The sequence below is a fragment of the Podarcis gaigeae genome (genome assembly GCF_964106915.1).
Source record: "Podarcis gaigeae genome assembly, chromosome: 11".
Taxonomy (NCBI): domain Eukaryota; kingdom Metazoa; phylum Chordata; class Lepidosauria; order Squamata; family Lacertidae; genus Podarcis; species Podarcis gaigeae.
The window spans coordinates 41910096-41926312 of NC_139687.1; the positions used below are offsets into that span (position 1 = coordinate 41910096).

A 16217-nucleotide genomic window follows, 5' to 3' on the forward strand; every position below is an offset into this window, starting at 1 on the left:
ATAAAGACAAATCTTATGCTTGAAGAACCTAAAGGAGGACAGCAACCCCCAAATACAATTTTTTAAAAATAAAACCCTTCAGGTACCCATTCCCCCAACTAGACATGTTAGCATTACTTGTGCTCAATCATAAATCTATTCTATCTTGTTATTGCATTAATCTCTGGATTTTTAACAGAAAAATCTGCACAGAAATTTATATATCTTACAATACTGTATCTTTAAAAGTGCTTTTTAATAATTAAGGCATGGCTTTTGAGAGTTGAGAACTGCATCACAAACTCTGGAGAAGTGCAAAATCCAAAGGTAACAGAATTCTTGGCGCTCTTGAAGGAAAGTGATTTTCTAGATCAGTTTTCCATTTCTATTGGGGTTTACACCCACTTTGGCACAGAAACTGCTTTGGTTACCCTGCATGATGACTTATGTCAGGAGAGAGACAGGATGAATGTGTCCTTGTTAATTCTCCTTAGCCTCTCAGTGGCTTTTGGTACTATCAGCCATGGTATCCTTCTGTCTTCAGGTGCTCTTGGAGGAAACTGATTTTCTAGATCAGTTTTCCATTTCAATCAGGGTTTAGGCCCATCTGGGCACAGAAACTGCTTTGGTCACCCTCTATGATGACCTTTGCCAGGACAGGCAAAATGTGTCCTCCTTAATTCTCCTCAACTGCTCAATGGCTTTCGATGCCATCAATCCAGACCTGCGATCATCGTTCTTCATGTGCCTCTCCCAACAGAGGTTAGGAGGATGGCAACACAAGAACAGGACTTTTCTGCGGTGGTTCCCTGTTTGTGGAAAGCTCTCCCCAGGGAGGCTTGCCTGATGCCTTCATTATATGCCTTTAGGCATCAGGTGAAAATGTTCCTCTCCATTGGCTGAGTAACATCCCATTTCCTTGTTAGTGAGGTATTGTTTTGTTTTGTTTCTGTTCCTGTTTTTTCTCTCTTTATATTTTGTTGGAAGCTGCTCAGAGTGGCTGGGGTAACCCAGTCAGGTGAGCAGGGTATAAGAAATAAATTATTATGCTAGTTACAGATAGGTAGCCGTGTTGGTCTGCCATAGTCAAAACAAAAAAAATTCCTTCCAGTAGCACCTTAAAGACCAACTAAGTTAGTTATTGGTATGAGCTTCCGTGTGCATGCACACTTCTTCAGATACACAGATTATTATTATGTATTATGCATTTTTATATTGTGAACTGCAGGGTGGTATACAAATTTAATAAACAATTTATTTATTAATAAATAAACAATCACAGGTTATAATAACTATAGTAGCACTATTCTTACCTTTGACATCTCTGTGAATTATCTGATTCTCATGAAGGTAAGCAAGGCCACGAAGCAACTGTTCTGTGTAGTTTGCAATCACAGAATCTTTGAAGGCTCCATATTTACTTAACAAATGAGCAACAGATCCCCCTGGAAGATGAGAGTTAACATTTTAGTCACTAGTACACTGCTCATGAAAACAATCTGGATTTTACTGCCATTGAAATAGTTTCAAAATTGGGTATACCAGTGCAGACAAGTGAAACAGTTTTAAGCTCAACTTTCTGAATTTACTTTTGGGGTCCTAGTCGTTTAGAGTTTCCTTTATCAGAAAGAGTGGCACGTATACGAAACATAGTATTGTATCATTTACATCCCACAATTTGGGTAAAGTTAATTTCAATTTAGAGAGATGGCAAAAGGGACGGACTTACAAATCTAGAGGCAGGTTGAGAGAGATGATTGCAGTTTGGGGGCACACTTACCTGCCATCCATTCTATAAAGAGATTGTAATTGCTCTTCTCACACGTAGCACCCATCATTCGAATTATATTAGGGTGATTTAGATGACCCATCATTCTTATCTCTTCCCGCAGAGCTTCTACCACCTCTTCCTGCTCAGATGATGTATTCCTGACATATGTCACCTGCATCACACAAAGCCAGGTCAAATTTTGCTTCAACCATAGAGAATCGTATTGACATTGTTGTATCTGAAGCTGCACACAATGTTGAGCACCTTCAAGAAAGAGGTTCAACATAGGACAGGCTATCTGATTCTACCCACTATATAAAACTTCTGTTTCTGTTCTCTTGCTTTCTTCTCTCCTTTAAGTAACCATAGGCAGCCACTTCACATGTGGTGATAAATGGATTTTGGAGAAATGTATAAACTATGACATGGGAAGTGCAGTAAGAAAGATAAACACTCTTGCTGAACATGTATGTTTCCCACCTTCCTAAAGATTCTTCCCATGCAAAAGGGAGGGAGGGACTTAGTGTGTGGAGCTGCCTAGAATAAAAGCAGTTTTCATTATCACTTCCTCCAATAGTCCAAGTCCTTTCCTATCTTAAGGCATTAAGTTGGGCAGAATTTGTGTAAAAGAAACCAGTGTCAAAATTTTCAGAACTAGCATAACTGAGGACAAATCTTTCTAGACCTCTGCACTACCTTGATTTTCTTTTCCGAATATTAAGTTAATGCTGACAAAACTTTCACATCACAACAGAGGAACATTTACCTGTTTCACTGCCATTAACGTCCCAGTTCCAACATCCTGAGCTTGATAACATGAAGAAAAGGCACCAAGGCCAATTTGTTGACCTTTAAGCCATTCTATATCTTCCCTGTAATGGTGCTTTGCTTTGGTATGCCCAGGCAGCGTCTCTGGTGTCTGGAAATTAAACAAATAGCTGTCTATGAACCCATTAACACCCAATGTTATCCAAGAAAAGGATAATTAAAAAAAAAGACACACATCCTAATAATTTCAAAACACAACGATTATATCCAAGTTTCTTAAGGACCATGGGGTGCACAAATTCAGTACCTGTATATAGGGTTTTGTTCAAATTCTAAAAACTAACCAGTCCTAATGTTTGACTTTCGAACTACTCGCTTAATAAAGTCTTACATTTGGAAATATCACCATGAGATATTTCTTACTGTAAAGACAAAAAAGTAACACAAAAAAACAAATGGAGGGAGTAGGATAGTCTAAGAAACCTCTAGAGAACCACTGAAGAAACAATACTCTCCCAGTAACAGATAATGAATAAAATTGCAAACTATGTACCAGCAAGTAGATGATCTCTGTATAGTTTAGAATTGCTATTACATGTATGTTTGTTTTTTATTTCTTCAACATTTGTAGTGTTTGGTATGCATCACAGGGGGTGGGGTCCCTTGATAAAACATTTGTACCTTGGTAACTGGTGGAGGTTATTGTGGAAGGCTAGAGGACACACCAGTTGGGAAGCAAGACAATTAACTTTATTGCCCCTCACCAAAAAGAACAGAACAGAAAAAGAAATCTTCTCAACTCCAAGTGTCACCTGAATCTAATGACTAAACCATGTACTGTAAGTGACAGCATCCACATAGAGATAACCAAATTAGCACAGAGTAAATACTGAATTCCTGTCTTAAAGCAATCTAATTCCATAGAGTGCAAAGGGAGTAGGAATGCAGACCTCAAGGTATTTCACCTCTGGGCAAGATAATGCCCATCAGACAGATTTCAGTCCTACTTCTATTTTGCATTTTGTATATTCAGTTGTGATTCCATGCATGATCAATTTGAGCTCAAAGAGCACTCTTCCTTTCATTGCTACCCTAATTACTTCTTTCAGCTTACTACAACCCCCCCCCCCATTCATTTAGGCTTGATGGTATCAGTAAACCCCACCCACCACATGCAAATAACATGCTATTCCCTATACCTATTTTCCCCAGTTCTAATATATAAACAAATGAAGTGATGTGCCTTAGAGCTTGGTATGTAGCTTCAATTAACTATTTTTATGGACAGGACACAGAACCCAGTTATAGTTGAAGTACAAAGTATGCCTATTTTTTCGCCAGGTAAATTAGCTGAAGGAAATAGTGACATGCATAGCCACCAAAATACGGTTTGAGTCTTCCTTGAACCATTATGGTTTCATTTCAAAAGTGTTGCTCAGCTGATGGCAAAGCTTCTGTCAGTGGAATGGGAAAGGAAGTCATTTTCAGCTGCCTACCCCCCCCCCCCGTAGCCCCGTACATCTGGTTGAGAAGCCCCCCAGCTTCTGGAGCAGGTTCAGTGGGCAATGGCTGAAAATGGCTTCCCTCCCCCATCAGATGAATGGCATGGTTTGGAAGCAACCCACTGGGTCTTAAAGGGCAAAACTGGTTTTCCTTTGGTTTTCCAAATCAAACACAAGAAATGCATTGTACAATGGTAAATATACATCGACTAAGAAAATACAAAAGCCAGCGTACTCACATCCTGCTGAATGATTATGATATCTTCACCATTTTCAACTTGCAATTGAGGAACTACTGGAAGGGCATCCTGAGACGCTGACATTGCCATGGCAATAGCTAAAGCTTCCTCTTCTTCAGCTTCCATCTTTTCCTTGCATTTCTGATTATGGTTCACATCATCTTTGTATGTGTTGTCATTTTCCGCGCGCTCAGGAGACAGAACCGCCACTTCAGATTTGAACGTGACTGTTCCATCACTCGCTGGCATCGAAGCCTCAAGTAAGTCCTCCATACTGGAATTGAGTTCTGTATTAATATCCAGCTGGCTACGTTTTTCTTCCACAGGGGTGAAAACAGTCTCTTCACTTGGTATGACTGCACTATTATTATTGCTACTACTATTGCTATCACACTGTGATATATCATTTAAATTAAGCGTCATGCTGTTTTTGGAGGCTTCCCCCGGCTTGTTCATTTCACATGGAGTAGGTCGAGATGGCTTTGGCCGGTGTATATGACTGAATGGCAAAGGCCGGGCTTGTGTAAAGACAGGAGACAGTTTTTCTGATTCTTTATGTTCAGCACAGTTTCTTTGAATCTGGAGAGAAAGCTTCCGTTGTGTTTGAGGAGAAGCAGAGGGCATTTTGCAGGGAACAAATCCCTGAGGTCTGAGTTTAGAAACATCAGCGCCCGCGGGTACGGATGGCGTAGTGGGGGACGACAAAGTTGGGAATACGGATTGGGAATGATAGGATGAGAGAGAAGAGTTCAAGCACTGACCATGGGGTCTGCCTTTTGTTTGAACGGCTGGTTTTGGTTGCTCCATTGTTCCTGAAGAAACAGAAAGTCCCAGAGACATACCAGCCACCATATCAGAAATGTCCTCTGGACTGGCACTTGGTTTTTTGTCACCCACACCTTTCCCACTTTTCCCTGATAACTGAATTGTGTTATTTGGAGTATTGCTCTCTGTGGACTCTGGAGAGTTATCAGGAACTGGTGGCTGTGCAAATTCGCGCCTGCATTCGCCGGAATGCATCTCTTCCATACCGAGCTGGATGGCTTCTGCAATTTCCATTTCATCTGCTATAGCCATCAACCGCCGGCGCATCCTTGTGTAATGTGTTGAGCTCGTCATACTCAACATTTCTAACAGTTTAACAAACACATGCGGTACTCTTGCAACCATTCTGGCAGCACTTAAAAATACCCTCCGTGACAATTTGCCAACCATTGAGTGGGAGTTGTCAATTGACTGCAGAGCAAAGTTCAACAGTGAGAGCAGCTTTTTGTACCTAAAAGTAAACACAAAGCAGAGTTAATGTCTCTGCAGCAGAAAAATAAAGCGTACCAAGCATTTAAAGCAGCAAGTCAACTATGGTATAGTTAACAAAAAGTGTTTTTTATGTAAAAGAAATATTTTCTAAATTCAGTATTTTCTAATGTAGTACCTGTCTACGACAGTGTCTGCCTGTAAAATATCCCCACTGACAATGTGGGGATAAAATTCACCAGGAAACTCCAACAGCAGTCTATCTATAAGACAAAGGCGCCCAAGCAGTGCTTGCCAATTGTTTGGTTCAGGCTGTGTTCCAAGGATGCAATTTAAGACAAAATCAATACCACCAATGCCAATGGACCCTACAAAAGAAAAAGAATTAAACAGAATTAAAGATATATCACCAAAATATATTGTTTTATGTGAAGTTATGTGAAGCTCTTCCCCTTTTCAGCCAAGTCACTTTTGGGGGGTGTTACAACCTGTTACAATTTTTCAGACTACTCATGAATTTCACCAGTGCTGATTGCTTTTGCTTGCCACTCAAGTGAATTCATATTAGAAGAACCAGTCCCCCCCCCCTTTTTAATGCTGTAAGCAAAGTTCCCAAAATAAATGACATTGGAAAGGCTTGTCCTTCATTCACATTTCCATCCCATCTGTTTGAAGTTCACAGCACAAGCTCACATGTCACATGAATGTTTTAAAGGTTACAAAAATCATTACAAGCATATTCACAGTTCTATCTATGTGCATTCATTGAAGACTGGAAAGTACTATTTTGCATTCACCACCGTGTTCAAGTAGCTCTCAAATTCTGCCAATTCAGGTGCCACAGAATCAATACTTTAGTAATGAAATATTGAAGTTTACTTCTATTAAATGAAGTTTAGTAATGATGAACTTGGGTCCATTCCTTTAAATGGGTCTATTCAAAGTATAACTTACATATAACCCTAGGTCTGCAATCCAACACAATTACTGTGATGTATTTATCCTTGGTCTTCCAGTTTCTCAATTTTAAACCTCTTCTGCTCTGAATTTTCCTACTTGTATACTGTATTTCAACCAACATTTTAGCAACATCACACTACTATTTCATTATCTCCAATGATTAGCCATTCTTCGTATTAGATTCAAAATCATTAAATCATTTTACAGTCTTCTAGTTCCTTATTTTTCTACTGTACTTTCCACCCAAGATCAATTTATTTGTTACACCTTCTCTCTAATATATTAAAGTTAATGCTTGTACCTTCTCTTCTAATGAAACAATGTGTAGGAATTCTTCCTTTAAAAACTCAGCTGGCTTAATCTCTCCACCGCCCCCCTAAAATTCCCTTCCTATTCCACTTTGATCTTCAATTTCTCTCCACTTACTCTCTCTTTTCTTTTAATTTCCCCGTTGTACCTATTTTATTTTATTTTATTTACAACTTTACACCTTCTCTTTTCTTTTGGTTTTGCTCTTAATTTAGAATGCAAACCTGTGAAGTTGGGTTTGTTATTGCTTTTAGTGTATGACCCAGTAGTACACAGTAGATACTTTATGCAGAACAACGGCAATCAAGATGATTTGAGTGGGATGCTCACAAAGCCATGAAGATGCAGGATCAAAATAAAAAAATCTTGTGTTTATTTGCTGGACCCTTTGGGGTGGGGAGAAATTAGCTCCACAATCAAATGGGCTTAATTAATGGTGGTCTGGCGACTGCTAGTACATAAGATTATTTTTGAATTTTCCAACTTAATTAAGTATTGGAGTCCACCACGCTGGAATTTAGTTTTCTTTAGAACAACTGATCATATGTTATTATTAGATTTTTTTTATTAGATTTTTTTAGATTTTCTCCTCCTTCAAATTTCATCTCAAAGCTCCTTATCTACGGTAGGAAGTCTTTGATTAATCTTTCAGCCCTTATGAACAACTGTATAAAGTATGTGTGACAGTGTTTGCTCACATTCATCCATAGTTACTATTGCCCTAAGAAGCCCATTGAGTAAAGGAAGAGGCAAACATCTTTTTTTCCTTATGATACTCTGTAAAGTACTAGGTATACTGAAGGTACTAAAGAAATAAGTATACAATGAAGTTTTACCAGAGTTAAGTATTTCTCTACCAACTGCCAGTTCTCCAGCTTGGCCCTTGCACATCTCAAGGAGTGTTGAAACTGAAAGTTGGCTTGTGCGGCTATAAAAAACAAAAAAACAAAAACCAATGTCTTTATCACATGAATTCTGTATGTATAGCTCTATGTTTTTGTTTTATTTTTACAACAGGCAAAGAACCTATCATGTAAGGTCTTTATCAAGGATATTTCTGAAAACAGCATGGTCAAAATTAGGAGCAATTTTCATAATTAATAAATACCCATTTCAACATGCTTCCATTAATATATACTTTAAATAAAGTAAAACAAGGTTGTTCTTCAACAGGTGACACCAAAGTAAGGATTCCCCATTGTTCTCCCATGGATTGGTTGTATGGCAGTGCCATCCCAAATCTGGGATTAAGGCTATTTATTCATCCTTGGTTTAAGGTGGTATCTGTTTAAACTCAGTCTAAACTGTCCAGCTTTCCCTCAGCTAGCTGTGGGAGTTCTGATACATACCCTCAATACTGAAGGTCTGGTAAACGATTAAATGGATACTTTAGTGGTGCTGTCTCAAGTTTCTGTTGGCTCTATCATCTTCAACTTCCAAAACTGTTGCTCTAGATTAGATGCCAGAGTTTTCCCTTTGTCCATGCTGACACAATTTTGGTCCAGATCAGTGATGGTCAAACTTGGCCCTCCAGCTGTTTTGGGACTACAGTTTCCATCATCCCTGACCACTGGTCCTGTTAGCTAGGGATGATGGGAGTTGTAGTCCCAAAACACCTGGAGGGCCAAGTTTGGCCATCACTGGTCTAGGGAATCAGTTTTGGAATTCATACAATTTCTTGAAGTTTCTATAGGACTTATATTTGTAGTACTATGTGATCTAGTTTGTATGCTAAGTCAGTGGAAACTTTTTTGCTTTCTTAACAGACTGCTCTGACTTAGGCAAAACCAACCATTTCAAGGCAGCTAGTGCTCACTGCTGGCTTAGTGAGAACTCAGTTATTTGGTGAGCATCTGATGGTCGCTTAGACCCACAGAGGCAAAAAACAATTGAAAGGCAACCTGTTATCCAAGAGAGCCCACACACACTCTCTCTCTCTCTCTCTGAGTACTTTAGAAGTTGGAAAGATAAAAGAGAATAGATTTTGCCTGTGCATGCGCAGACCCATATGTGGGACAGTACACAGATCTTTTATGATGTGCTGTGCATCCACTGTGCAACATTATGACACATCTGATAATGAACACAACCAACTATGACAAGAAAATTATAGCCTTAATTTTTGAAAAAATTACACTTTCCAGAAAATTGTTATGGAAAAATGAAATCCAATGTATCAATTTAAGAGTAACATTCTCCAGCTATAATATACCTAGATAATATTCAAAGAGCTGCTGGTGAGTATTTTTTACGGTACAGTGGTACCTCAGATTAAGTACTTAATTCGTTCCGGAGGTCCGTAGTTAACCTGAAACTGTTCTTAAGCTGAAGCACCACTTTATCTAATGGGGCCTCCTGCTGCCACTGCACCGCCAGAGCATGATTTCTGTTCTCATCCTGAAGCAAAGTTCTTAACCTGAAGCACTATTTCTGGGTTAGCGGAGTCTGTAACCTGAAGCATATGTAACCTGAGGTACCATTGTATAACCAATTTTACATTCCAGGCCAAAATAACTTCAAATACAGACCATAAATCAACAAACAGCCAAAAATTTGTTTTTACATGAATTTGTCCTTAATCTTTTATGAAGTTTTTAAAAATGCAGATTTGTAAAAAGTTTGAATAGACCAAACACTATACCTGTTAGCATCTGCACATTTCACCAATATAGTTTCCACAACTGGCTTCAGAAGTTGTTGCAATTTTGCCCTCTCTGCCAGACTATGACAGGGTGTATATACCAGCATGGCTCTTAATGTTTTCTAGAAAAAGCAGGGAGGGAGTGTTTTAAAAAGCAAAAACAAAACAAAACAAAACAAAACCTTATACAGGCACTTCATATGTTCTAAAAGAATAACAAGAATTAGTCAATGGATACAAAAATGCACTCTAAACTTTGCTGCAACACACTAATCAATTGCAGGATACAATTTTGTAGACAAGAGGCAAATTTTGTAAGAAAGCAAAACAAATCCATGTTTTCCTACAAATTTATTAGCCTTCCAGATGCCAGAGACTCTGCTTTACGTGTTTTATTTGGTACAGTATAAAGCAAGCAGTCCAGTGTGTTAGGCCAGATAGAAATGGATAATAAAGGATGACCACACTATGTATCTTCCTCATAATATAAAGTCCTTTTTGATGATATTCCAAAGAAAACTGATTAAGCTCTATTTAGCAGAAGCAACCTATCACCTCTGCTGAAAGCCAGACTCTTGTTACTCTGGGCTTTCTATAATTTTTTTGTGTGATCTGCTTCCTACTGGCTTAACCAAGAACTGAATACTACTAGAAGTAAACTGGGCGAAGTAGCTTTTATCTTACACTTGTATATGAAACCTGGAATGGAAGCTTCAGTAATCTACACTGAGTGTCCTAATTTGAGACACTGTATTTTTCAAACATGTATTTCTCCATGCATGCCGAAGCATATATATCCATGCATGGATTTTATCTGAACATTCAACACCCTGGCCTTTCAACGGAACCATTTGGCAATGGGTCTCAATAACGGGTTGTTGTTTTTATTTTGATTATATATATATTTTGATTTTTTATGTTGATCTTTTCTGTGAACCACCCTGAGACCTCCATGTATAGGGACGTATATAAATTCTAATAAGAATAAGAATAATAAAAACTGTACTAATGCCACAAGACGCTTCGGATACTGCATGGGATCGTTCCATCTGGCAAGCTGAAATACTTGCACAGATGGAACAATTGCCATAGTGCTGTGTTGAATTCTTTCCTAGATAAGCCCCAGTTCATACATTCGCTGGGAGCAGATGTGATGGAACAGCTTAAGTTCCTTCCTTTCACCGTACACATAAGCTCCTGTGAGAATCAAAAAATTCCATGCATATACAGGTTTGTACCAGGAAACTGTTTACATGATTTACCTCCCTTTAAAAAACACAGGAGGAAAGAAAACACAGAGGTTGTTTGTGCTATTCAAGCTCTAAATTCCAGTGAATGTATGAAATGGGTAGCTATAATTATAGCAAATGGGACCATAGCCATTAGTTTCTTTTGAGTGTACCAAAAAACCAACGATTTGGGAGTCGTTCTGCTGTCATCACAAATTCTACATCTTTGGCAACAGCATAAATAGTGGTTTCCATCTCTAAACTGTAACAATGATCTTGAAATTTCAATATTCGTAAAGAAGCTACTTACTAAAGCAGCAACGTAGACTTTGTAGACGGGATCGGCACACACCACGGAAAGGACACTACAGCAGGACTCCACATCTCCTGAGATACTGGTTTGTGATGACCCAATAGCTGCTCCTAGAGTTCCAGCACCTGTGGTGCTTCCACCACTGCTTCCAGAATTTCCAGTGCTTTCACCGTTAGCCAATAATAGAGCACCACTAACATCATGGGAGAGACGTCTAAGGGCCATCTCACGTACATTCCAGTTTCGAGAAAACAAGCAGCCAACTAATTCCATTCCAAATACCTAAAAGACAGACATGAAAACACTTAAAAGTACATGTATGATGATCTCAAGTATTCATACTGAAAAATGCAATCCCATCTGAATTTGGGGTAGCACAGGGAAGAATGTGTTGCATTCTTCAAGGCTGCTACCATCAGAGCAGCTGCAAACAAGGGAGATGTAATGAAGTGTCAGATAACTTCTCCATTCATTACTGTTTATTTTTGTTTGGAAGCATTCATATATCACCATCTCATAAAATATCAAGCTGGTGTACATCAATATGCACACAATAAATATGGTAATCTTTTTTCAAAGTAAGGGAACTAACACCGAAAAAGTCCTCTCCTATCACAGAATGCAAACCTGTACATAAAAGTGTACAGGGAATATAACACAACCAGTAGCGGTGCGATCCTGTTTGTGCTATTTGATATAAAACGGAATCAAGGAACACAAAAATACCCAGCAGCTAGTTTAATTAATGTTTCTTTTAGAAATTTAGTATACCTGTATCCATGGCTCAGCTAAGTCTTTATAGGCAGAAGGGATTTGCTGGACCCCATAATGAGTAAGGTTAAAATTACTATCTTGACTCCTCCTCGGTGAGACGGCTGTAGGCTGCTGAGTTTGCTGCTGGACAACACGAAGAACAGAAGGAGATTCTACAGGGCTTGGCAACTCATGGCTGTAAGGGGGGAAAACGGTTTCCATGAGTAGATGTTTGCAAGCTTGCAGATATTTTAATATTTATACTCACCAATGGAAGATCTAGTATATCCAAGTACAACACATCCTTACCTATAGAAATCATGAGATCTCCACTTAGATCTACAAAGAGGGCATATAAGAGGCTCTCTGTTTCTTCTACACTCCTCTGCCCCTAAAAAATTTAACAATAACAAAAATAAATAATACTGATGTTAGTATGATAAGGACATTTTAGAAAATATAAAGCTATTGAGTTTTTGGAAACATCTACAGAGCTTACATGTCTATGGAAAACTAGTCACATGGAAAACTGTATATTCAGTTCTGTAGCAAATGTGGCATTTGCTATTTTTTCTACAAGTTTAATGTATTGTGTGAATTATACCAGCTCTATATACCTGTCCACTTAATATATATATATATATCTGTACCTCCAATCCTGTGGTTGAGACAAGAAACTAAAGACCTATTACTTCTGGATTTTGGACATTTTATAAGTTTCTGGGCTAATATCACAATATTGCCCAGTTCTTTGAAACTGATTGATCAGCTCAGTTAAAACTACAGGTTAATAATTTTCTTATTTATAATTATTTTCTTCTCTTTCATTCATAGTAAGGGAGGTTTTTTTTAAGACACAAAAGCTACCAAGATGCTTTTCTCTATCATGCTTTATATAGGAACGCGGGTGGCGCTGTGGTCTAAACCACTGAGCCTAGGGCTTGCTGATCAGAAAGTCAGTGGTTCGAATCCCTGCGATGAGGTGAGTTCCCATTGTTCAGTCCCAGCTCCTGCCCACCTAGCACTTTGAAAGCACGTCAAATTGCAAGTAGATAAATAGGTACCGCTCCAGTGGGAAGGTAAATGGCATTTCCGTGTGCTGCTCTGGTTTGCCAGAAGCGGCTTAGTCATGCTGGCCACATGACCTGGAAGCTGTCTGCGGACAAACATCAGCTCCCTCAGCCTATAGAGCAAGAAGAACGCCGCAACCCCAGAGTCATCTGCAACTGGACTTAATTGTCAGGGGTACCTTTACCTTTTTATCATCCTTTATACTTAAAACTCTGAGGAATGCTACCTCACATTTATATGAGGGAACGTACTTCACTTAGATTCCTCCTCTAACATCCCAGTTTACGCATAATCCCATTCCTTAATATCAAATGTCCCTTTTGATATTCATTATTTGAAGCAGAAGTACTGACATCTGTGATGCAGGCATATATTTACTATCACAAGTGACTTACATATTGACATGCAGTGGTGGTGAAGTTTATTTCTGCAGCCATCTTCGCAGACAGTCAAGCTCTCTTCATCCAACATGCCTAGCAAACAAATGGGGCACATCTGTTCTTCTTCATCCTTGATACTATTTTTAAAAGAACATGTACCAATATTTAAAGAGTAATCCTTTTAATTTACATTACTATACCTCTTTCCAGGGCAAGAAATGGTCCCAATATATATTTATTGGGGTGCATTCCATCATGCTGCAAGTGACTCGTTGACCTTTCAGTGCAACTGTTTGCAGTATATTCCAGTGCTTGCTCACATATTACCTTTACCACACAGGTAACTGATCAAAATCACTTCTACATTGTGCATGATGTAATGTTTCATATATTTCTCTTCAGTAATGTATGTTGCAAGAATAACTGTATGTTACAATAGTAACATGGAAAAGTTGACAAATTGCAGCCAGCAAAATGAGCTGGATGGAAAGTGTCCCCTTCCTCTCCTACAGCAGTTGCCCCAACATGCAGCCACAATTATCATGAGAGTTTGCTGAATCAAGGGTTTGTGTGGTCAGGGGGATTTGGAGGAAGTGGGGGTCATGGAAAGACTGGTTGGAAGTACCTCGGGTGCCTCAACATAGATTCCCATCATCTCCCTCTTTCCCCTCAACCTCCTACACCACAACCCACTCCATTCAGCCTGGCCTGTGACCCTTAGGATAAGATTTTCGGGGTCGGTTGCTGACTGCTGGGGAGAGGGGTGGCAAGAAAGTCACCTTTTGCCTAAAGCCTTCCATGGATGAATCTCTTTCTTGAAGCCATACTTTGCAGTGTATCAAAATGAAAACTATTACCTATGGTTATATAGCAAGTCCTAGAACAGATACATCATTCTGTAGGAAATGTTGGTAAAGAGGCTCTGGATAGTAATAGCTTTGATCTCAGAAACAGGATCATCTTACAGCTCAGGGCTTTTAGTGTTGTGGCCCTTGCCCTTTAGAATGTACCTTCAATTATCATCAGGCAGGCCCTTATACTACTGGCACCTACTTAAAACTTACCTGTTCACCCATGCTTTTTCCCAGGGGGTGATCCAGCTAGGCTTATGTACTATATTAATCTACTGATTTCTTTTCATGTATCCTGTCTTTTTTTATGAATGTAATTTTATTGTGTATTATGTTGGTCAAAGCCTTTTTTTTTTCAAAAAAATGTTGCTGGTATAAAAAGTTTTGCAAATAAACAAACAAAATCTACTAATTCCACACTTAGGCTACTGTAGTGGTGCCAGAATGACATTCCTGTGCTTTCTTCCCACAGTACTCTGGCAATATCTAGATGGAATAATCACACAAGGGGGGCAAATGACATTGTTTTCCCATCTAGAAGTTAATGGAGTGGCGTGTGAAGAAGCTACTGGAAAACACTTGCTATGGTTCTATGGTAATATTAAGAACTTAACATGGTGCCATGTTAAGACTGAATTAGTGGCTAATTCAAGTGTCTTGTTTTTAAAAACGAAACAAGGGAAACTTACAATTTGGTCAGTGCCAATATTGAAGTCACCCAACACTTAAGTCAGATATTCCTAGAAAAACTAAATATGGAATAAATTCATTTAAGTCCAGTTAAACAGTCTCAAACTTTTAAGAACTCTCTACATAAGCAAAATGATTACCAAGTTTAAAAGTATCACCTTTTTTGCCCTCTGTAATACAGATAATGGAAATATGCCTATTCCATTTCTGACGTCCACAGAATTTGTTTTCTCTATAAGCCATCTGTTACGAAAAGCTCAAAATCTGGGCACTATGTGGAGGAATAAAATTTCAGCTCATGACTGATAAGGAGAACATGATTTATCAATAAAGAATATTGCTCTCCAAATGACTGGCACAAATGGAGGTTGTATAGTTTTCTGTGGATTTTTATGGGTACATAATCATCCGGGGTAACAAATAACACATATAACTTAAAAACAGTATGTATACTCTATGACACTACTTTAAAAATAATACTGCTAACAAGTTGTCAAAATGTAAGAACAGAATTCTACAGAACATATTTTCTAAAGAACTACCCAATGTATGCACCAGGGGAGGCTAATTTGTAGCCCACCACTACTCCCATCAACTAATGGTCAGAGATGATGGGGGTGGTAATTTTGCAACATCTGGCAGGCCACAGGCTAGTCACTCTTGTTATACACCAAGGTGACCCAACAGTTAAGAAAAGATTTGCAGCTGAATAATTTACCAAGACTAGTTGCATTTCAAGCCCAAGTACTATGGACCTAGTAAGACCAGGAAGACAGGTTAACGTTAGTTTAGTTACTACATACGCATATGGCCAAAAAGGAATTTGATATGTGTATGCCAAAGGTGGGGAACCTCTTTGGCCCAATTGGCCAGATTGTTATATGTCTCCATCCCATGGGCCAACTTTGACAGGCAATGCCAGATGATTTGACAGGATGGATTGTCCTAAGCACCTGCCAGAGTCTCTTGCGCATAGCTTTCCAAGCACTCCACAGCCAACCGGTTGTCAGGTGGTTGGGAAATGCAGCACAAGGAGCCTTGCCAGCTCTATGCTGGCAAAGGGGCTTTCTGCAATGTCTGGCTGCACAATAAAGAGTTCCACAGGGGAAAGGTGCCATGGTCTGGGGTCAAATTTATGACATTTTAGGCCACATCTGGCCAGGGAGCTGGATGCTTCACACTCCTCATATATTTAGAAAATTCACTGCATTTCATCATCTGCAGTAAATATTTCTACTATTGCCAGATTTACTAAAATAGGAATGGGGAAACTTTTTCATCCCAGGGACTGTATTCCCTTCTGGAGGCTACATGTCAATGGAAGGCAGGGTCAGAGGCAAAAGTGAGCAGACCAAGTGATGTAAGTGTTCCTTGTGTACAGTAGGCTAACTTTTACACACACTTGTAGACCCTGCTCTGTCCTCCAGGAGGAGTTATTAGAATTCAAGGTAACATTCCACCAAAGTAAAAGCACTCAAGGAGGGTGCAAATCACAGCTGATGTAACC

General features: G+C 39.1%; 1 protein-coding gene across 6 annotated transcripts in view; it reads right to left on the reverse strand.

Annotated features, from left to right (window-relative positions):
- Positions 1-16217, reverse strand: part of MAP3K1 (mitogen-activated protein kinase kinase kinase 1) — a 61294-nt gene that overhangs the window by 6430 nt on the left and 38647 nt on the right. For all 6 annotated transcript variants that reach the window (XM_083703404.1, XM_083703406.1, XM_083703407.1 and 3 more), the window contains 11 exons: positions 13185-13306; positions 12028-12109; positions 11737-11914; positions 10963-11247; positions 9424-9545; positions 7619-7710; positions 5692-5881; positions 4260-5535; positions 2517-2669; positions 1760-1922; positions 1293-1424 (listed from right to left, as the gene is read on the reverse strand). In XM_083703404.1, the coding sequence (XP_083559530.1) occupies positions 1293-1424; positions 1760-1922; positions 2517-2669; positions 4260-5535; positions 5692-5881; positions 7619-7710; positions 9424-9545; positions 10963-11247; positions 11737-11914; positions 12028-12109; positions 13185-13306 (2795 nt within the window). The remainder of the gene's footprint in view (positions 1-1292; positions 1425-1759; positions 1923-2516; positions 2670-4259; positions 5536-5691; positions 5882-7618; positions 7711-9423; positions 9546-10962; positions 11248-11736; positions 11915-12027; positions 12110-13184; positions 13307-16217) is intronic.